Source organism: Asterias amurensis, chromosome 22 (genome assembly GCF_032118995.1).
Source record: "Asterias amurensis chromosome 22, ASM3211899v1".
NCBI classification, from domain to species: Eukaryota; Metazoa; Echinodermata; class Asteroidea; order Forcipulatida; family Asteriidae; genus Asterias; species Asterias amurensis.
In genome coordinates, this window is record NC_092669.1 from 5826341 (window position 1) to 5849525 (window position 23185).

Here is a 23185-nt window from a genome sequence, read left to right on the forward strand (position 1 = left end):
TGATACTTGTGTGGATCATTATAATTTACTTTTAAAATATCTTACTAATCATAATTATTATGCGTTTTATAACAAACGGTTGCAAACGCTTTTCAAAGACCAACTCGACCGATCCAAGACAACGTGTTCCTTTAAAGTAAACTATACCAGACTTTCAAATTTATTTTGAAAAATTCTAATCATAAGTATGGATAAACTGGTACATCAACGGCCATACACAAACTTACACATCACTGGTGCTACAATCACACTGAGACGTTGTGAAAGTGAAGATGTAGGTAGAAAAAAAAAACAAAAAAAAAACTCGGCTTTTAATTCATGTCTATGTTTTAATCTGACATTTTCGGAGCAGCGCGTATTGCACGCGGTGGTTCGTACGTCAGCAGGGGTCGATTTCACAAAGAGTTGGGACTAGTCCTAACTTAGGACTAGTCCTAGGAGATATACAAATTGCATGGATAGTCCTAAGTTAGGACGAGTATATGGTCCTAACTCGAGATAAGACTAGTCCTAACTCTTTGTGAAATCCACCCCAGACCTTTTAGACAGAAGTCACGTGACAGTATTGTCAAGTTACCGGAGTGGCGCGTTCGCATTGGACTTCTTGTCCCTGTTAGGTTAAAGGCACCTGGAAATAGGATTTTTTTCTGTTAAACATAAGAGTATATGTTTATTAACAATAAAACAATTTTTTGAGTAATTGTTTGTCACGATTTATATGTTAAAACAATTAATTAAGTGACTGGGGGTTGACTCCGCCTACCCCTTTTGTGACGTAGGAAAAGGAAGACTTTGCCTCGATCAAACATAGACCCCCCTCGATGCGTAGATAAACACACGTGCAAAAGTACATGTAGTTCTAAGACGTGAGTTTGTACGCTGCGAAAAAGGTTTTTTTCTGACATTTTTCCGGCAATGCCGACCAGGTGTATTGCTGCTGGATGCAGCAAAACAACTAAAGATGGGGTCAGTCTTCATCTGTTTCCTGCAGATCCCAAGTATAGGCGGTTGTGGGCTGCAAAAGTCAGATTAACTAGAGCAAAGTGGTCCGGTCCGACGTCTTTTTCAGCGCTGCAGCGAACACTTTGAGCCGTCGTGCTTCGAATCCTGGATACACAACTCATTTGACATGACGAGAAGAGCCATTCTTAAACACGACGCCGTCCCAACAATTTTTCTAGCTAGTAGGAAGTCGAAGAAGGTATTTAAAAGACGTGACGAACTCAGAGGAGCATTTGCTAAACGTGAAAAAATTCGGGTAAGTTTGAACTTTGAGGGTATGTTTTTAGCTTTTGCCAAGTGACACGATTCTTTGTTGGAACCGCATGCGATTCACCGTGCGTGCAGGTCCTAGACGACTTCGGCTACAGCTACGTCTAGATCAGCGCGTCTACCAGTGTTGAAGAATAGCAGACGCGCGCGATCTAGCCGTAGCTGTAGCCGAAGTCGCCGTTTCGGACACGGCCTAAATTTGTTTTGATGTGCCATGTTCCCAGACGTAATGTACGGGGGCCCGACTACAAATTTTTCTCTCCAAATATCGCGCCTTGAAATACGTCACGAACAGCGCCCTCTCGGGTCGGGGCCTACTCGTAAATTCAATCAAAACTAAGATTTTTAAACCTTAGTTAATTTTTTATTCACATTCCTCTCATAAAAACACATATTTTAGTGACAAAAGCTTTAATTAAAAAAAATACCACTTCCAGGTGACTTTAATGATAAGTAACCGCGGCTCAATTTCGGCCTGTTAAGTTAACAGCGCCGTGGCTGTAACTTACCAACAGTTTGTTGTCTGCGAAGATTTTGATCTCCCTTATACTTGTCTTCTTTTTGTTCAGACCACGCAATGTGTCTGACCGTGATTCACACTGAGTTTTATATGCAAGTTGTGTACGTCATTGGGGGGCTAGACTCAGTTCCGGGCTTGATGACGAAGTTGCTTTCATATACGGGGTCGATGTGATTTTCATATGCAAGTGGGTTGGAGTAATGGTTATCATCGTAATGACTACTGGTGTTGGTGGTGTTGGAACTTCGCGATCGCGACCTTTATTAAGAAGAAACAAAATACATTAATCAATATTATTGTTTGTACTGTTTTCATGAAGTATGAAAACAAATGTTTGAATTGAATAAGCACTCTATACAGTAGCCCCCTATTTCACACGTTTTTTTCCATGAACTTTTCAACAGATGAACATAACAGATCTTAATAGATGACAGATCTTGTTAATAATCAATAAGTTAATTCATTCATAAAGTATTTTTTTTCATTTTTTTCATGAGATATGAAAATAAATACATTAAGTTTAAATTGAATATTGAAGCACTATCCGTGTATATATCATGTTAGGGTAAGCACTGTGAGAGTCAAATACTTTGGAGCTTACAAAATTCACCGCAAGATGTCGGCTACCTATTCTTCAGTGAGCAGTGCTCACCAAGTATGAATTACTTTCGGACTTTTTGGTATCATATTAAAGTTGAATCCATAGGCTGTCCAAACATCTAAACCTTAATTTCCCACACAATCATATTTTTTTTTATTTGGCAGCCATGTCAAAAGTGTAGAGGTTTTTTTTAGACACACTGGTACAGTTTCGTCCTAAATCAAACGTTTTTCTGCTTGAACTTCTGAGCAGAAATGAAAAATCTTGTTAAAGTTACTGTCAGAAGCAAACTCGGGTCTGCTTTTAATGGGTGAATTGCGAGTTGTGTTACAAGTGTTTGTTTGCTGTACTCAACTTTAATAATTATTTGGCGTCAACAATAAATGCACGCAGCAGCTTAACCTTTTTGTGCATGAGTGTACTTCATGCCTACTTATATGAAGAACACTGTTAGGAGTGATGGTTTTTTAAGCTTACTTAGTGCAAAAACAACATCTTCATTTGCACACTAACTAAAATGTCCACATATTATGTGTACATCGGGTGCTAATGGGAACACGTTGACTTGGATCGGTCGAGTTGGTCGTTGAAAAGCGTTTGTAACCGTTTGTTATAAAATGCATATGGGTAGAAAGATGTTGTAAAAGTAGAATACAATGATCCACACAAACATGCCTCGAAATTGCACGGGTTTCCTTTTACCTCGTCGACTAACACGGTCGGCCATTTATGGGAGTCAATTGACTCCCAGAATGGACGACCGTGCTAGTTCGCAAAGTAAAAAGAAAGCCACGCAATTTCGAGGCAAATTTGTGTGGAGCATTGTATTCTACTCGTAAAACATGTTTCCAACCATATTATGCATTTTATAACAAACGGTTACAAACGCTTTTTATAATATAGCAACTCGTCCGATCCAAGGCAACGTGTTCCTTTAAGGTACTAAGAGCCAAGATTGATCTTAACAGCAAATCAATTGGAGTTACTAAGTAAAGTATGATGTCACAATACACATCAATTTGATAATACTGAAAATACTGCTTTGTGAAATCAACCCCAGGTTAGGCCTACTCAATGTAAACACACCCAGTCAATAGAAATAGTGCATACTTCACTGGGCCCAAATTCATAGAGCTACTAAGCACACAAATTTGCTTAGCTTGAAAGTTCTTCCTTCGCTAAAAATAGAATAACCAACTAAATTTCCATTTGTTGCATATTGCTTGTTACTGGTATTCTGCTGTTGTTTGCTTATCCTGAAAATCTCTTGGAAATTTGATTGGTAATCCTGTTTTTATCAAGCAAGAAGTTTCATCCTAAGCAAATCTTTTATGCTTCGCAGATCTATGAATTTGGGCCCTGGTTTGTTTGTGCCAGAAACCATAAGGAACAATTTTAATTTACCTTTCCCGTAAATGCTGCCTGCCAAGCTAGCTATGTTCTTACAATTCCCAGTTTGTATTTTACACTATTAATTTGAAGCTTTTACGTACCTGCTTATACAAATGATGAAAACAACTATCAAGATGATGATGATGATGAACAACCCGGCACCTCCGCCGATAACGACAACCAAAGGAAATTCTAAAGAAACAATTTTAAAAGCAACAGCAGAAAGTTATAACTAGAATGCACAGAATCACTCTGGAGACTAGGTCTAACCAAACTAACGTTATTAATTGTTGGTTTTTACCCCTACACCGATGTGTGTTAGCACTGCATACTCAGTACTTTCCCAATCCTGTGGAAAAAAATATGATAGGCATTGTTGTTTTCTTACAACAATTGGCCTAATTTGTCTATATCGTGACCCTATATAGACCGTATCGAGTATGACGTCACCATTCAAATACCTGCTCTACAACATGGGCACTTTTATAGCAACAAGGGGTTATTTATTCGACGGTCTATAGTCAGTTAAAATTCTGATAAGAGTTGGGTCGTCTGTGAACAAGACAACAATGCGCTACAAATGGACCTAGTCTAGTGTGCACCTCGTCTGTTTGTACACCGTCTATAGCACAGTACTTCCGTTTAGTACGTCCTCGTTTTAAGTACTTTCTATTTACTTCGAGTGCAATAGCAAGGCTGCATAGACCGTCGGGCTTATACATGCATTGTATACAGAAACAGATTGAGAGAAATAACATCAGTTTGTATCTTGAATAAAAAAAAGGATTAGTAAAGGAACACGTTGCCTTGGATCGGTCGAGTTGGTCTTTGAAAAGCGTTTGTAACCGTTTGTTGTAAAATGCATAATATGGTTAAAAAGATGTAAAAGTAGAATACAATGATTCACACAAACATGCCTCGAAATTGCATGGTTTTCCTTTTACCTCGTCGACTAACACGGTCGGCCATTTATGGGAGTCAAATTTTGGACTCCCATAAATGGCCGACCGTGTTAGTTCGCAAAGTGAAAGGAAAACCACGCAATTTCGAGGCAAATTTGTGTGGATCATTGTATTCTACTTTTACAACATCTTTCCACCCATATGATTTTATAACAAACGATTACAAACGCTTTTTATGGACCAACTCGTCCGATCCAAGGCAACGTGTTCCTTTAAAATGGATAGATTTTCCCAAATAAAGTGAGAATGCTTGCTCCATAGCTTTGAGGACAGATAGACATACATGTAACTTACCTTCACCTTCACTTTCTGGATCTACAACACAGTGTGGTTGTTCTCCAGACCATGTCGAGTTCGAAAGACAAATCTGTTCGGCTGATGAGCTAAGCAGAAACCCGTTGGGGCAGCTAAACTTAACACGGTCGCCTGTTAAGTAATTATCCTTATCTGGTATGACGTCAATATCGCTTGAATCGTCCCGAGGACGTGTACATCCAGATTCTGCAGAGCGGGAAACATGATTATGAACTACAAGTTTCATGGTAAATGTGCCACCAGTGTGTCCGACCTAGTTCCTCCTATCAGAAAGTTTGAGCGTGTAACGAAACTTTCTGCTTTTTCGCACCCAATAAACACAGAGAGAACAGGGAGCCATTCCAACAGTTTTACAATGTTGAAAATGTCCGATGGAGGGGAACATGCACCAGGCAAAGAGTTCCAAAGAGATGCAGTACGTGGAATAACGCCGTTAAAAAATGTCCGTAAATTTACGGATTCCGTGAAGTGAATTTTCGCCTTGATTATAATGTCTTTCCGGCAAATATAAATTGTGCTAATTAACGTAATTACACTCAACCACATTTTGCCCAAACTTCTACACATAAAAAAGTACATATTACTTCTTTGTTATTTCAGCCAAAACCGTCCGTGTACACCCATACAAACCCAAGTTGAAGAACTTTATACTTTTCCGGTAATTTTGCAGTAGAAATACGGGGTTTTGGGTTTTGTTTTTGTTTTTTTCGTGCAGCAAAGTTACTGTAAAGATTATTTCATTCCGTAAAAATGAAGTCCTTTAAAGACACTGGACACTTTTGTAAGTGTCAAAGACCAGTCGTCTCACTTGGTGTATCTCAACATATGCATAAAATAACAAACCTGTGAAAATTTGAGCTCAATCGTTCGTCGAAGTTGCGAGATAATAAAAGACTAAAACACCCTTGTCACACGAAGTTGTGTGCTTTCAGATGCTTGATTTCGAGACCTCAAATTCTAAATCTGAGGTCTCGAAATCAAATTCGTGGAAAATTACTTCTTTTTCGACAAGTTCAGAAAACGTCACTTCAGAGGGAGCCGTTTCTCACAATGTTTTATACCATCAACCTCTCCCCATTACTCGTTACCAAGTAAGGTTTTATGCTAATAATTATTTTGAGTAATTACCAATAGTGTACACTGCCCTCAACTTGGGTCTGTACATTATGTACACGGTCAAGCGACTGATAGTTGCAGCCGTCTGCGTCAGGTAAATGACGATTGCATTTTTCCAACGACATCTGCGGAATCAGAACACCTGTTTTTGCCGTCACAAAATTTCCAACACTTGTCGACGAACGGGTCTGATAATTTCGGCCGTCTGCGGTCGCTAGCGGGTTCGTTAGCGACAATTGACGGCAACGCACGATGGTTGGCGGTGATTCAAAATTGTTATTCGCAGCTTAACGTAGTTACCGTTCCCCATAACGTGGTCATAGTGTGAGCCAGCCCAGTGAGAAATCTTGCACTAGGAGCCCGATCCCGTTCCCAACTATCCACTGCCTTCTCTTCATTGTTTATTGTAGTCTACCTCCATCTTTTGAAGGCAGTGATGGACACTATTGGTAATTACTCAAAATAATTTTTAGCATAAAACTTAATTGGTAACAAACAACGGAGAGCTGTTGATAGTATAAAACATTGTGGGAAACGGCTCCCTCTGAAGTAACGTAGTTTTCGAGAAAGAAGTAATTTTCCACGAATTTGATTTCGAGACCTCAGAATTAGATTTTGAGGTCCCGAATTCAAGCGTCTGCCAGCACATAACTTCGTGTGACAATGGTGTTGTTTTCTTCCATTATCTCGCAACTTCGATGACCAATTGAGTTCAAATGTTCACAGGTTTGTTGTTTTATGCATATGTTGAGATACGCCAAGTAAATAATAATAATAATGAACCATTTTTGTAGAGCGGATATCACAATCAGAGAAGTCTCTATGCGCTTTGAGATGAAAACAAAAGAGAAGTAAAAGTTAATAGAGATGTGAATGTAAATACAAAAGCAAAATTAAGTAAAGTGAGAAGACTGGTCTTCGACAATTACCTATAATTCCAGGGGCGCACCGCGGGGTCGACACAGGGAGACTAATCGAACGCACCCCAAATTTTTAAAGAACAAATCTGTATCAGCCCAAAGATTAGTCTTGGCCCAAGACTATGGTGCTTGATATTGGATAGTGTACGCGCAGTTGTAAATCGCTTGCCAGTATAGTCTAGATAACAAGCCGTCCAATAAACTAAATCATACCGTGGCGGGCGCGCTTTGGCCTATTACAACTGCGCGCAGTACACTATTCAGTATCAAGCACCATAGTCTTGGGCCAAGACTACCCAAAGATACGCGTTTGGAGTTTCATTTTACATGACAGTTATTACTTTTATAGTGACACAGATTATCTGTGTTACAATATATTTGTTTTTGTATTGTAGCAATACCTTCAGCATTGCACATAGTTGCTTCTCCCGACCATGTCAAATCCGATCTGCAAATCCGTTCGATAGATCCACTGACTCTGTATCCACTTGGGCATGAGATCTGCACTTGGTCACCCGGTAGGTAGACATCTTTTTCCGGTACAACAGTTACAATACCTCGTTGGTCACTGATAAGCATACAACCAGAATCTGAAAGAAACAAATAAAACAATTGATTTGGAAAGTGTCGTGGCTGAGCGGTTAAGAGCACCGAAGTCTGGTGTGTTTGATCAGTAGAGTTTTGGTTCGAGTCCAAGTCGTGACACATGTGTCCTTAAGCCAGACACTATTGATTCGTCCTTCGGATGGGACGTAAAATCGTTGGTCCTTGTTTTGTGTAACGCGCGTAAATGAACCACGAGCACTTATCGAACAGAGAAGGGGGTTCACCCTGGTGTTTTTTGGCAGCATATTGCACCACAGCACCTTGCAAACAAATTATTACATGAACATCATGCAGAACAAAAGGAGTAGATATCATAATCCAAAGTAGTCCTACCTACCTTGCGGGAAAATACTGAATGTCAAAGGCAGTGTACACTGTTGGCAATTACTCAAAATAATGAATGGTATAAAACCTTACTTTGTAACGAGTAATGGGGAGAGTTTAATGGTATAAAACATTGTGCGAAACGGCTCCCTCTGAAGTGACGTAGTTTTCGAGAAAGAAGTAATTTCCACGAATTTGGTTTCGAGACCTCAGAATTAGATTTTGAGGTCTCGAAATCAAGCATATGAAAGCACCCAACTTCGTGTAACAAGGGTGTTGTTTTTTTTTCTTTCATAGTTATCCCGCAATTTCGACGACCAATTGAGCTCAAATTGTCACAGGTTTGTTATTTTATGCATATGTTGAGATACACCAAGTGAGAAGATTGGTCTTTGACAATTACCAATAGTGTCCAATGTTTTTAAAGCGCATTGAGCGTCACTGGGTGACGGCAGTGCGCGCTGCTTAAGAAGCTAGCCACTAATATATCATAGTACTAGTATATCATATTACTCGTATATTGTAGCAATACCTTCGGCAATGCACATAGTTGCTTCTCCCGACCATGTCAAATCCGATCTGCAAATCCGTTCGATAGATCCACTGACTCTGTATCCACTTGGGCATGAGATCTCCACTTGTTCCCCGGGTTGGTAGATATCTTTATCCGGTACAATAGTTACGCTATCTTTTTGGTCACTGGTAAACATACAGCCAGCATCTGAAGGATCTGTGACAAATAATAAAAACCATGCATTGATTGCGGAAGTGTCGTGGCCGAGCGGTTAAGAGCACCGATTTCACAATACTGTGTTTCTGATCGGCAGAGTGTGGGTTCGAGTCCAAGTTGTGACACTTATGTCCTCAAGCAAATCACTGAACTTTTGCTTCGTCCTTCGGATGGGACAGAAAACCGTCAGACCCGTGTGTTGTGTAACGCACGTAAAAGAACTCAACTGTTGTTTCGTACCATTGGGGGAGGTTTTTCTGTCTGCTCTTCCTGGCAGGCTTCTGAAGGATGTTTCCCAAGCCTACATCGGTATGGACTTTGAAGGGGGTAACCCTGTTTCAGCCCTACTGTATGTGGCAATGGCCACAAAAAGTGATTGTTGCCAACACCTTGAAGTGACTTTCAGGCCTTGTGTGTTTGGCGACTTGTAAAAAAAGGTAAAAATAATTATCAACGTTTACATACCTTGAGAACATATTGCAGATCCGGGAGGACACAAACATTGAAACCCGTTGATGATGTCCACACATGTCGCTCCAGTCTCACACGGGGAACTTTCACAATAGTCGGGTTCTAGTTATCACAAAATGAATCATTATTTTGAAAAAGTGAAAACCAATTTATAACAGCAATTTTATCTTAGATAGGCAGCATCGGGCTAAGTGTGTTTTGTCAAATCACTGCAAGTCACTGACAAGATTTCAGTTATATCACTGCAAGATTTCAGCTAAATCACTGCAAGATTTCAGTCAAATCACTGCAAGTCTTCTGTCAAATCGCTGCAAGATTACTGCCAAATCATTGCAAGATTACTGCCAAATCATTGCAAGATTTCAGTCAAATCACTGCAAGATTTCAGCTAAATCACTGCAATATGTCAGTCAAATCACTGCGAGATTTCAGTCAAATCACTGCAAGATTTCTGCCAAATATCGCAAGAGTTCGTTCAAATCACTACAATATATCTGCCAAATTATTGTAAGATTTTGTTCAAATCACTGCAAGATTGCAGTCAAATTGGTGCAGTCAAAAATAAAGTTAAACCTCTGCAAAATTTCAGTCAAATTACTGCAAAATCTCCGTTAAACGACTGCAAGATTTCAGTTAAATCACTACAAGATGTCTGTCAAATCGTTGCAAGATTTCCGCCAATTTGTTGCAAGATTTTTCTGCAAAAAAATGTCAGAGGTTTGTTATTTTACACATTATGCTATGATACTCCAAGTGAAAATACTGGTCTTTGACAGTTTCCAAGTGTGTCAATTGTGCCCCTAAAGAGTTGAACCAATGTTAACGGTCATCAAAACTCCTCGATAATTATGGGCAACTAACCTAATTGAATGTGTAGTCCTGCAGCCCGTTCGAATACGAGTGGCCCAAAGACCTGCTCCCCTAGACCATTTATGTTCACCCTAAGAAGAGCTACATAGTTCCAATCAGTCCAATATATTTCATCTTTGTAAACAGCCAAATCAAAAGGATGGAAAGGGAGATTAAGCTCCGTCAAATTTTTGACGAACTGCCGATTTTCTCCAAGAAGGTCACTTCGTTCTATCTTGTCGAGGCTGGCGTCGCACCAATACAACATGTTATCTGTAAGATGGCAAAGAAGAAACGAGGAACATTACAAAAGTGGTAATAAAAATCGTGTCTGTGGGATCACAGATTTACATAAAACTTACACGGTCTATAGTTGATGTTAGTAGAAAACATCCCTTGAAGTATTGCTGTCTGGAACGTCATATTTGAGGAGCAGCGCTTTTTGTTTTTAATCGGTGTCATCCAAAATATGGAATCGTTTTTTTCACTATTTTCTCGTGACCCAGATGGGCGATCTCAAACTTCACCAGGTTTGTGAGTTTATGTACATGTTGGACTACATTAAGTGCTCACACTGCCAGCAACTGTTTTGTGAGCAAAGAAAAAAAAATGTAATGTTTATATAATGAGATATCAAAGACGGGGTAAAAATCCTTACTTTCGTGATCGACTAATATTCCGTTTGGCCAGCCCAACTCTCCTTCAATCAGGGTTATCCTATTTCCCCCGTCTAGATCTGCCCTCTCAATCTTAGGGTAATCCCCCCAGTCGGTCCAGTAGATGAACCTGATGAGGATAAAACAATATACTGGTAGTTATTCTAATTGGTGTAAAACTTATACTTAAAGGGCGCAGTGGACACTATTGATAATAACTCAAAATATTTGTTGGGCATATTATATAAAACCTTACTTGATTACGAGTAATGGGAAGAGGTTGAAAGTAAAAAAAACATTGTGAGAAATAGCTCCCTCTGAGGTGACTTTTCGAGAAAGAAGTAATTTTCCACGAACTTGATTTCGAGACCTCAGACTTAGAACTAGTGAAGGAACACTATTGGTAATTGGTAAAGACCTGTCTTCTTACTTGGTGATCCCATCATAGCATAACATTACAAACCTGTGAAAATTTGGGCTCATCAATCGGTCTTTTATTATTTTAATGTGGAATTACCTCTTTCTAAAAAACAACGTTACTTCAGAGGGAGTTGTTTCCCACAATGTTTTTACTATCAACAGCTCTCAAATGCTCGTTACAAAGTCAGTTTTTAAGTTAATATTTGTTTTAATATAATAATAATAATAATAATAATAATAATAATAATAATAATAATAATACTATTTAAAATTTATATTGCGCCCCTTACATACAAAATTATCAGAGGCGCAGAACACATTTTGAGTAACTACCAAACGTGTACCTTCCCTTTAAAGGCGATAGCTCAGTGTAAAGTAAACCCTTACCCCGATAGATGGTGAACAACGATGGCTCTAGGGGATCCAATATTTTCAACGATAACTTCTTTGTTTTCTCCATCCATAGTGGCTCGCATAATGTGCATAAAAACCATATCCGTCCAGTACATCATGCGAGAAGTCAGGTCCAAACTCAAACCATCCGGTACTGTAAGGGGGAGGAGATACAGATTATTGTCATAGAAAACAACAAAGTATCACAAAGGCGCGGTCACACAGGCCTTGATTAACGGGAACGAAAACGAAAACGTTAAAAAAATGCACGCCCTCGTATTCCGAATGGAGCAATTCACCAATCGAATGCGTTCTCTTTGCGCAGTATCGTTATCGTTTTCGTTACCGCTGTATTTTCTGAGTTTTTTCTTAGTGCAAATCAAGCAGGACAACGTGGCAAACCAATTGTGTTCACTTTTAACCAATGCATAATATAGTCTCACCTCTAAGGCTTTCAACGAGTGTCATTTGATTGCTGCCGTTCAGATGAGCTCTAGCTATCTTTGAAGACGGCACACCTTGAACCTCAGTCCAGTAAACCATTTCCATCACTGGGTCGTAGTCAACGGCCAATGGACCCTTTAAGCCACTGAGAGGGAGCGGTGTCAAATCGACAAGGGCCTTGCCCATGCTTCCCGCATAAATGCTGTTATTAGAAAGATCAGCGATCAATGCAAAATCACCTGCAAGCATAAGCACAAGACAAAAAAAAGGGGGGAAATGAAGAAATTAAAATTATGAGCTCCGATCATCGGGCCCTTTAACAAGAACAGTCAACACCACAAAACAAACAAAAAGATAATTGTGTTTATGAAATGCAGATATTGCGAGAATCATGTAAGTTCTCATGGCGTGTCATGGCTTAGTAGTTAAGAGCGCCGGATTCAAACTCGTGTGTTTCTGATCATCTGGAACCAATTTCATAGAGCTGCTAAGCACAACAATTTGCTTAGCATGACATTTCTTCCTTGATTAAAACAGGATTACCAACCAAATTTCCATTTGTTGCATTAACTTTTTACTGGTATTCAGCTGTTGTTTGCTGATACTGAAAATCCCCTTTTTTTATCAAGGAAGACATTTCATGCTGAGCAACGTGTTTGTGCTTAGGCTGCAGCTCTATGAAATTAGGCCTAGGTCTTTACGCTTTGAAGAAATGTATAGCTTTATATTGGTCTTTGGATGATTGCTTTATTGCAGAGTTATGGTCATCCAACGCCTTTGTTTGAGTGTGTACTGCTATCAGTACACGTTGTTAAGGCAAAGTTTATTTTTTTAATTTCGGAACCATTCTACCGTTTTATTTCTATATGTATGCCACGAAGCTAATACCAGAAATTTGCGTTACAAAAGGTGGTCTCGTTTTTCCTAAAATCCGTAGCTAATATTTTCACGCAGGAAAAGTATCCCTACTATCAATGAATAATCTCAGAAACGTTGTGACAGTAACGCTTCTCACATTCTTTTTTGTTTTTTGTTTTATAAAGACTGATATCTTGTTAAATAACCACATAGTTTCGAAGTGAAATGTTTTCTCAGAGTTTGCTTTGTAGTTATCGAAAGCTGAATATCAGAATTTGTTTTTGCCATAACTTTTAAGGGGTGCTTTGGAGTCATGGTATTTCTCGGACGCATTGCGCGTGAAGGCAGGGTGGCCCGGGGTTTTGTGACACAAGTAATAAAGGAGAGGTGAGTAGAGTGGATTGGTACCGTCCGGTGTTGTAGAGGACCAGATTTAGACATTTTTTTCATGTTGAGTCAAACAAATTGCAAAAGTATGGTGGCCCCGAAGGGACATCGCATAACGCAAACGTGTGCGCACACGTATGCAATGTCGTGAAACAAATCGCGAATATATGCGCACACGTATACAATATCGTGAAACAATTCGCGAATATGTGCGCACACGTATGCAATTTCGTGAACCAAATCGTGAATATGTGCGCACACGAGTGCGATTTGATTTGTCGTGAATTTTATTGCATACCATGTTGCATACCATTAGGATGATGTCATAGTTGTGGATAATTTGTTACCGACCTAGGGAGTACTGTGGCGCTACAGCTAGTTGCGGTAACGTAACCCTCCTGCCGACTCCGGCTCCGCCGTCGGCAGGAGGGTTACGATATCGCAACTACGCTACAGCAGGCTCCCTCTGTAAAGCATGTGTATACCCAGGAACTTGGCACCAGGCCAAGTACGACCACACGCCTCGCTTGCCTCACAACAAAGACTACTGCTGCAATGACTACCGCTTATCTCACTGTTGGAAAGAAACCCCCCAGATCATTAGACATTTTATTCAAAGGTATGCAACATGGTATGCAATAAAATTCACGACATCGCAAATAATATTCGCAGACGTGTGCGCACATATTCGCGAATTATTTCACGACATTGCATACGTGTGCGCACATATTCGCGAATTGTTTCACGACATTGCATACGTGTGCGCACATATTCGCGAATTGTTTCACGACATTGCATACGTGTGCGCACATATTCGCGAATTGTTTCGAGACATTGCATACGTGTGCGCACATATTCGCGAATTGTTTCACGACATTGCATTCGTGTGCGCACATATTTGCGAATTGTTTCACGACATTGCATATGTATGCGCACACGTTTGCGATATGCGATGTCCCTTCAGGGCCACCATACAAAAGTTTGTTTTATTGTTGAGTCTTGTTTATTGGGTGGTTATTGATGACATATCCAAAATGGGACAAGTGTTTCAACCCAAAAATGACCTAATTTGCATATTTAAATTAGGTCGTAATTATCAAACTTTAAGGTCCATTATCTCTAAAAATATTCATTTTTAAGAAAAATGTTGTGTTAGAGGTGAACAGAAACATGACCTTGGGAATCTAAAAAACATATTTGTATACTCAAATGACCCTTTCCCAAACAACTAGGTCAAAGGTCAAGGGGTCAAACATACGTGAAATTGGTTTTCTCCACTCAAATTCATCATTACATGGCTTCCCATAACATTGAAATTAATAATAAATGAATTATTTGGGATGAATGATTCCACCCTGTCCCAAATGACCTCTATTGATGACATTCAATAAAATCAAAGAAATTAACAATCAAATTCATCCGACGGAATCTAGGTGCAAATGCATTCTTCTAGTCATTTCCCAAGCGAATAGGTGCAAATTGAACCCATTTATTTTACACAAACATCATGGTATCAACAATCCTCTGGGGCTGGATTGTTGTACATTTTCTCTTGTAGCAAGCAAAGTTTCACACTGCCCCCCCCCCCCTCCCGATCATTAGGTTGCATTTCTACATTGCTGTTCCAAACTTGGGCCTTCAAGTATACCCTGTATGCGTGTTACTTTGAAGCATCATCTGTTGAGTGTGGTCATTGGATTGAGACACTCTTGTGACTCTTTGCCGCCATGTTGAGTGGCCAATCAAGGTTTATTCTGACTTTGGCTGAAAGATTGACTGCAAAAAGGTTTGCACATAATTTTGGTTTCACGTTGCTGATGTGTTGATAATCTGTCGGTATGTTTGTCCCTGTGTCCATGGCAAACGTTGAAGACCAGACGTTTGACACACTATTTGATGCGATGCCTGATGACGTCTTAGAGACAGTGATTCTTTTCAAATGGATTATGGCTTTCTAGGTACTCAAGAATGATTGCTGTCTTTGCCATATTTGATTTAGCTTGTTGCGTTGTTGTAGCTACTCAGCTTCTCTGAGCATATTCAGGCATCGTCAGCAGCCACAGTGTCCGCTGTGCTTCATCCATATCCCGTCTTTGTGTGATTCCACGATGCTCTCGACAATTAGATCAGTTGCCTCCCCTGTTGTTGCCTCCCCAGTTGTGTGCCTTCCTCGCTGGTACATGTACCTCCTCACCTGGTGCCTCCCCTGTTGTTGCCTGGCAATTGGGGTGGCCACAACTAGGGAGGCAACAACTGTGGAGGCAACAACTGTGGAGGCAACAACTGTGGAGGCAACAACTGTGGAGGCAACAACTGTGGAGGCAACAACAAGGGTGGCATCAACTGGGGGCAACAAAATGGGAGGGCAGGAACTGGGGAGGCAACAACCAGGGAGGCAGCAACAGGGGGGGGGCAACAACTCGGGTGGCAACAACCGGGGAGGCAGCAACATGGGAGGCAGCATTGTTAATTAACTTTGGTTTTTACCCATACACCGATGTGTGTTAGCACTGTATACTCAGTACTTTCCCGAGTCCTGTGAAAACTTTCACGACCCTTGCAATTCTAGAGCAGTGTCTTACCAACTAGACTACCGAGGTTGCCCGGCAGCTAGAGGCAGTTCGAATCCTATGTTTTGGCAGCGGGTACCGCAACGATATAATAGATGTTAAATTTGCATCGGGGATAAAGACTATTAACTTTGGTTTTTACCCATACACCGATGTGTGTTAGCACTGTATACTCAGTACTTTCCCGAGTCCTGTGAAAAAAATATCACAGGCATGTTACTCGGGTGGGATTCGAACCCACGACTCTCACAATTCTAGAGCAGTGTCTTACCAACTAGACTACCGAGGTTGCCCGGCAGCCAGAGGCAGTTCGAATCTTATGTTTTAGCAGCGGGTACCGCAACGATATAATAGATGTTAAATTTGCATCGGGGATAAATTTTTTCTTATCATCGTTGTCTTTACCATTTCTGTCTTTGTTCTAATTGTCTGTCTGTGCGTTCTTGTTCCTGTTTAGGTTATGTTTGTCTGTCCCTAACTGTAAGCATATCAACACAGGCCTCGGCTTCAAAATTATTTTATTTATTTTTTCCCAAAAGCAACAAAGGACATACAGATACAACAAAAGATTATGCCTCCATACTTAAATAATCTCTGCCTTATAAAATAGCATTGTTTAATGGGTACTCCTGTATAAATTATTGTTTGTACTGTTTTCATGAAGTATGGTAATAAATGTAAGTTTGAATGTGAATTTAAATACTTACCTGCTAGTGTAAAATTGCAGGTAAAAAGCAAAATAACTAGCTTCATCACCTGGCACGTAGCCTGGTAGAGACCACTCATTGTGAACAGCGCTCTCTATCCTCGAGCAACAAATGAGATTCGAGTACACTAAAAAAAAATCATAACAAATAATGATTAGTTTACTTTAAGTGAACGTTGCCTGTGATCGGGCGAGTTGGTCTATGAAAAGTGTTTGAAACCGTTTGTTATAAAATGCATATGGTTGGGAAGATGTTTTAAAGACACTGGACACTGTTGGTAATTGTAAAAGAATAGTCTTCACACATGGTGTATCTCAACATATGCACAAAATAACAAACCTTTGAAAATTTGAGCTCAATCGGTCCTCGAAGTTGCGAAATATAACGAAAGAAAAAACACCCTAGTCGCATCATGGTCACACGAAGTTGTGTGCTTTCAGATGCTTGATTTCGAAACCTCAAGTTCTAAATCTGAGGTCTCAAAATCAAATTCGTGGAAAATTTATTCTTTCTCGAAAACTACGTTATTTCAGAGGGAGCCGTCTATCACAATGTTTTATACTATCAACCTCTCCCCATTACTCGTAATCAAGAAAGGTTTTATGATAGTATTTATTTTGAGTAACTACCAATAGTGTCCACTGCCTTTAAAAGTATAATATAATGGCCCACACAAATATGCCTCGAACTTGCACGGTTTTCCTTTTATTTTGCGAACTATTTTGTGTGGAATATTACATTCTATTTTTAAACCATCTTTCCAAACACATTATTTATAACAAACGGTTTCCAAACGCTTTTCATAGACCAACTCGCCCGATCAAAGGCAACGTTACCCTTTAACGTGTATCTTCTTTTACAATGCGACTTGAACGGGTTGACCAGGGTTCAGCTCATCAAACGCACCAGGGAGACCCGGGTTGACAAGGGTTAAGCTAATAGAATGCAACAGGGAGACTCGGGTTGACCAGGGTTAAGCTAGTCAGATGCACTGGGGAGACCCGGGTTAACCAGAGATGAGCTAATCCAACGCATCGGGAGACCCGGGTTCACCAGGGTTCAGCTAATCGGATGCACCGAGGAGACCCGCGTTGACCAGAGATGAGCTGATAGTTCAGCTAATCGAACGCACATCGGAGACCAGGGTTGGCAGGGTTCAGCTAATCGGGCGCACTAGGGAGACCCGGGTTTACCAGGGTTGAACTAATCGGATGCACCGGGGAGACCCGGGTTAACCAGAGATGAGCTAATGGTTCAGCTAATCGAACGCACATGGGAGACCCGGGTTGACCAGGGTTCAGCTAATCGAACGAATCAATTTACAGGATTTCGCAAGACGACTAAAGTAAAAAAAATACAAGTTTATTTGTTATATTGTCCCATCCTGGTTTAATACATCTTTGCTTTTACGAGACATCGCCTATTATTAAAAGGCCGGACGGCCACTTGAAGGTGCGGGCTTTACACAAAATATCACCAGGAGAACGTGCTCCTGGGGCTGAAACACTGCTCCCCCTTCACAGAAGGATGTAGACATGGGTATCATCCACTTGGAGCCTTGCTGGTAGAGTGTAAGGATGTAGGCATGGGTATCATCCACTTGGAGCCTTGCTGATAGAGTGTAAGGATGTAGGCATGGGTATCATCCACTTGGAGCCTTGCTGGTAGAGTGTAAGGATGTAGGCATGTGTATCATCCACTTGGAGCCTTGCTGGTAGAGTGTAAGGATATAGGCATGGGTATCATCCACTTGGAGCCTTGCTGGTAGAGTGTAAGGATGTAGGCATGGGTATCATCCACTTGGAGCCTTGCTGGTAGAGTGTAAGGATGTAGGCATGGGTATCGTCCACTTGAGGCCTTGCTGGTAGAGTGTAAGGATATAGGCATGGGTATCATCCACTTGGAGCCTTGCTGGTAGAGTGTAAGGATGTAGACATGGGTATCATCCACTTGGGGCCTTGCTGGTAGAGCAGAATGCACTATCGTAGGGTCATACGTTATCGACCCTTATAATATGTTTTCGACCCCAACTTTGATTCCCGTTTACCGCGAGACTGTGCAAGCTCCACCGGTGACAGAAGCTCGGCCAGCTTATTCACGGTCTGTGTTTTATTCAGGCTTAATCATGCTGAGATTTAAGTTTCTTGTCGTAAGTTATGCTCAAACATTTATAAAAAGAAGAATTTCGGTATAAATCACTCGTGCATTCTTATGCCAACAATCAAAAGAGTCAAAGAAACAACATCCAACCTTAAAAGTTCAAAACAAAATTATCATCTGCTAGATTGAGTTTCATTTTCCTTCAGTCACTAGATAGATCACGTAATGTGGTTGCTATTTGGGATTCTATGGTGTGCCAATAATTATGGGGACAAAATTAAAATATTTTAATTGAAAATGGGAAGAAAACAAAGGTCTAGTTAACTGCAGAACTGTGATAAATTCTCATAAACGTAACAAATAATATGTCTACAATAAATAGAAAATATAAAAGATTGGTTTCTTATCTCCTGAAACCAAACATTGACGGTCTGAAATGGAGGAAAACGTATTGTTTTGTGCTTCAAGGGGGTTGGAGTGTTTTACTGTCATGCCTTGTGATATCTCCGGATTATAATCAAGTAGCCATATTATGTCTTATAGGACAACAATGTAATTAAATTTGTTAAATATTAATTGAATGAGATTTTTTATTTATTTTGAACGTCATACTAGCTTCTGAATATTCAATAAAATACCAACCAATGAAAGTAATGTAAACAGATGACGTCGCTCCAATGTCGTGCATGCATTAGCACTGTAAATGGCGGACTATCTCTCGCACGCAACGTAACATCAAAACTTGTAAGATTTCAACACCTGTTGAAGTGTGTTTTTGATTGTGAACAATTTTCTTGATATCCTACTGAAAACCCATGACACCAGGATACCTCTCAACTTGTAACAAAGCATCATTGTGATTAAATCCATGCGGCCAGACCAATTTCTGAGACAGAGTGACCCTAAACTGATTAAAAATTGTAAGTTTACCACGCAGGATTTTTGCATCAGTTTCTATTGGGAGCAAGTGGCTATTGGTTGTTAGAACGAGTCTGACACAAAAGGTCAACCCACCAACCTGGGCATAAATTTTACTGAAAGACTTGTCACTACAATACCCCTGTGTAATGATTATGCGGAGGGCATTCAGACCACTTATTCAAGGTTTTCTTTTGTTCAATTTATGTTTATTACGCTCCCGGACTACTTTGAATCAATTTATTGGCCTTCGCCAACACTTGATGTAGATCTATGAAGTGCGCCGTGGGGAAATTCCAATTATTCGGGCTTTCCATCCACTATTGCGAAACCGTCACCATCTGTAGTCATTTATGAGTAGTTATTTTGATGTGGATCGAGTTGCATTTGTGTTTGTGTGGGAATTTGAGTCCGTTGCTGTATAGACCATGTGACCTTTGTTTGTATTCAAACCGCCCTCTGTTGACAAAACACTATATACGTCATGTTTCGCCGGGCACTGAGTTGCGTTGTCATAGTAAGTTTGCGTACACTTTCTAGCTGGCTGCCAAAACACAAAGGTTTTGCCCGGCAATATGCGCGAGAATCATGTTATGGTTTTCTTGTGACGTCAGAGGTCACATCGTCTATTCAAATCCAAATTTCTTAACTTAAAGCCATTGGACCCTTTCGGTACAGAAAGAAAAAAAAATCACAGCTTTACAAATAACTTACAGGGTTTACAGAAGGTAATGGTAAAAGACTTCTCCTGAAATATTATTCCATGGGTTTTCGCGTTATTTTCTCCCGACTCCCATGACCGATTGAGCCTAAATTTTCACAGGTTTGTTGTTTTATATATAAGTTGTAATACACGAAGTGTGGGACTTGGACAATACTGTTTACCGAAAGTGTATAATGGCTTTAAGAAACAGGAAACACCGATGTAATAAATAGAGTATGGGCCGTTTTAAAAAGCAGAAGCTTGTAAAAAGGAACTCAGACAAACAAGGAAACAAAACACAGACATACATGTACATGTTTCATGTTTTTATAGAACTTGTTATGTAGTAATTTCTGCTAATGATGTTCCCCTAATTTAGATGTTTTTTATAGTCTTTTAGTTTGTTTAATGTATTCCATTGTCTGTATGCGACATTTATTAATACGTCACCAAGAACAACTGTTGATAATGTATAGCCAATGTCTTTGCAGCCACTACAGGAACTGGACACATTTGGTAAAGACCAGTATTTTCACTTTGTGTGTGAACGTTTTGGTAATCGAATTTACAAGAGAATAATAGAGAAAAAACACCCGTGTGCACAACTGTGTGGGTTTTTGGGTGCATAATAAAAATAAAACACTCTTGTTGCACTTGCTCTGTATGCTTCTAGATGCGTAATAAAAATAAAACACTCTTGTCGCACTTGCTCTGTATGCTTCTAGATGCATAATAAAAATAAAACACTCTTGTTGCACTTGCTCTGTATGCTTCTAGATGCATAATAAAAATAAAACACTCTTGTTACACTTGCTCTGTGTGCTTCTAGATGCATAATAAAATGCTTCAGCTGAAGTATGTTATTCATTGGGTGATAATTTACCCCTTTATCAAAAGCTACGTTACTTCAGGACAAGCCATTTCTTAGAATGTTGTAACCAAGTCAGTTTCTTAGCTAACAACTTTTTTGAGTTATTACCAATAGTGTCAACTGTCTTTAAAATAAATAATATAAATACCAATTGCAAACTAAGGGTGTTAAACGTGACACAATTTTTTTTATTCGTATACGGATACCCAAACACCACAGGATATTAAGTTAACACCAAGGTAGTTGGTATTAAAGAAGGGTTCATTTTAACACACTCTTTATTTTGTTAACTCTGATTCTCTTTAACAACACACAGGTCGTCAATTTTAACACTCCAGTTTTTGCAGTGTGGTGATCCTATGACTATATATGTTCACAAACAAAAGTGCTGTTTGTTTAAAAATACTCTTACTGGTAGTTGCCTCCACACGAACAACCGAGAACCAATCGCAAGCACTAATAATAACCGTATTTATAACGCGCCTTTTGCCAAAGTATACAAAGCGCCAGGTATTACTACTGCAAGGAGTGGGGTGAATTTTGAGATATATAAAACCTAATCCTTAGCACCATGTAATGGTTTAACAAGGTGCTGTGGCGCAATATGCAGCCAATCCAGCCAGGAACACCGGGGCGAAAATGGGACCAACGGCTTTACGTCCCATCCGAAGGACGAAGCAATGGTTATGTGTCTTGCTTAAGTACACAAGTGTCACGGCTGGGTTCGTATCCCCATGGGGATACGAACCCACACTCTGCTGATCGGAAACACCAGAGTTTGAATCCGGTGCTCTTAACCGCTCGGCCACGACACTCCCAAATCATAATATTATTTAAAAAAACTATAAAACATTGAACGACCGTCGAAAAGGGGTATTGTACATTGCCATAACTGACACCTCGACAATATATTTTAGAACGGGTTACACAAAACAAAAGCCAAGCATTCAAGGCAGTAGACACTAACATTATTGATAATTACTCAAAGTAATTATTAGGATCAAACCTAACTTGGTAACGAGTAATGGGGAGAGGTTGTGATAGTGTACAACATTGTGAGAAACAGCTCCCTCTGAAGTGACGTAGTTTTCGAGAAAGAACTAATTTCCCGCACGAATTTGATTTCGAGACCTCAGAATTAGGTTTTAAAGTCACCTGGAAGTGGTATTTAAGAGTAGAACCCGACCCGAGAGGGCGCTGTTCGTGACGTCAATCGAGGCAGACTTTGCCTGTAATGCGTAGAGTAAACACAATTGCAAAGTACATGTACGGACCAAATCGTGTATTGCTGCTGAATGTAGGTGTATTGCTGCTGATTGCAGAAAAACACTTTTTGAAATGTACCAACTCACGACTTGGACATACATGTACTTTACACGTGTTTTTACTATACGCATTGCAGGCAAAGTCTGCCTCGATTGACGTCACAAAAGGGGTAGGCGGAGTCAGCCCCCCAAACAACTTTATATATTTTTTAAACATATAAATCGTGACAAAAATTACTAAAAAGTTGTTTTATTGTTCGTCAGCATATACTCTTATGTTTGAAATAAAAAAAATTATATTTCCAGGTGACTTTAAGGTCTCAAAATCAAGCATCTGAAAGCACACAACTTCCTGTGACAAGGGTGTTTTTTTCTTTCATATGTTATCTCGCAACATCGACGATCAATTGAGCTCAAATTTTCACAAGTTTGTTTATGCACATGTTGAGATACACCAAGTGGGACGAATGGTCTTTGACAAGTACCAAGTGCCCAGTGTCTTTAAGGAACCCCGGCTGAAGTAATCTCATCTGCAGCTATACGCGCACCCTTACATAACTCTAACTGCATCTGACAAAATATTCATGTTGTTTCAAGCCATCCAATTAATGCACACACGCAGTGCGTACATCTTCAATCATTCGAGGTACGCACTTAATTAAAAAATAATTTAATCAACAACAAAATATATAAGTAATTGTTTACCTTCTTAATCCCGATTGGGGAACAGTTACCGTCACGTATCGATAAAGCAAGTTCAAAACGTCAAAATAATGAAATATCTTCAGTTGTTGGTTGTTCAAACAAGGTGGTCA

General features: G+C 39.9%; 1 protein-coding gene across 1 annotated transcript; it reads right to left on the minus strand.

The window, feature by feature from the left end:
• Positions 1-1261: 1261 nt before the first annotated feature.
• On the minus strand, positions 1262-23185 carry LOC139954021 (uncharacterized). Its single transcript, XM_071953655.1, has 12 exons — positions 23076-23185; positions 16514-16640; positions 11991-12230; positions 11542-11701; positions 10737-10864; positions 10091-10351; positions 9224-9331; positions 8561-8758; positions 7500-7688; positions 5042-5248; positions 3887-3977; positions 1262-2050 (listed from the first exon to the last, which is right to left on the minus strand). Exons 2-12 carry the CDS (start codon positions 16590-16592, stop codon positions 1879-1881), a joined length of 1833 nt encoding a protein of 610 aa, XP_071809756.1. The 5' UTR covers positions 16593-16640; positions 23076-23185; the 3' UTR covers positions 1262-1878.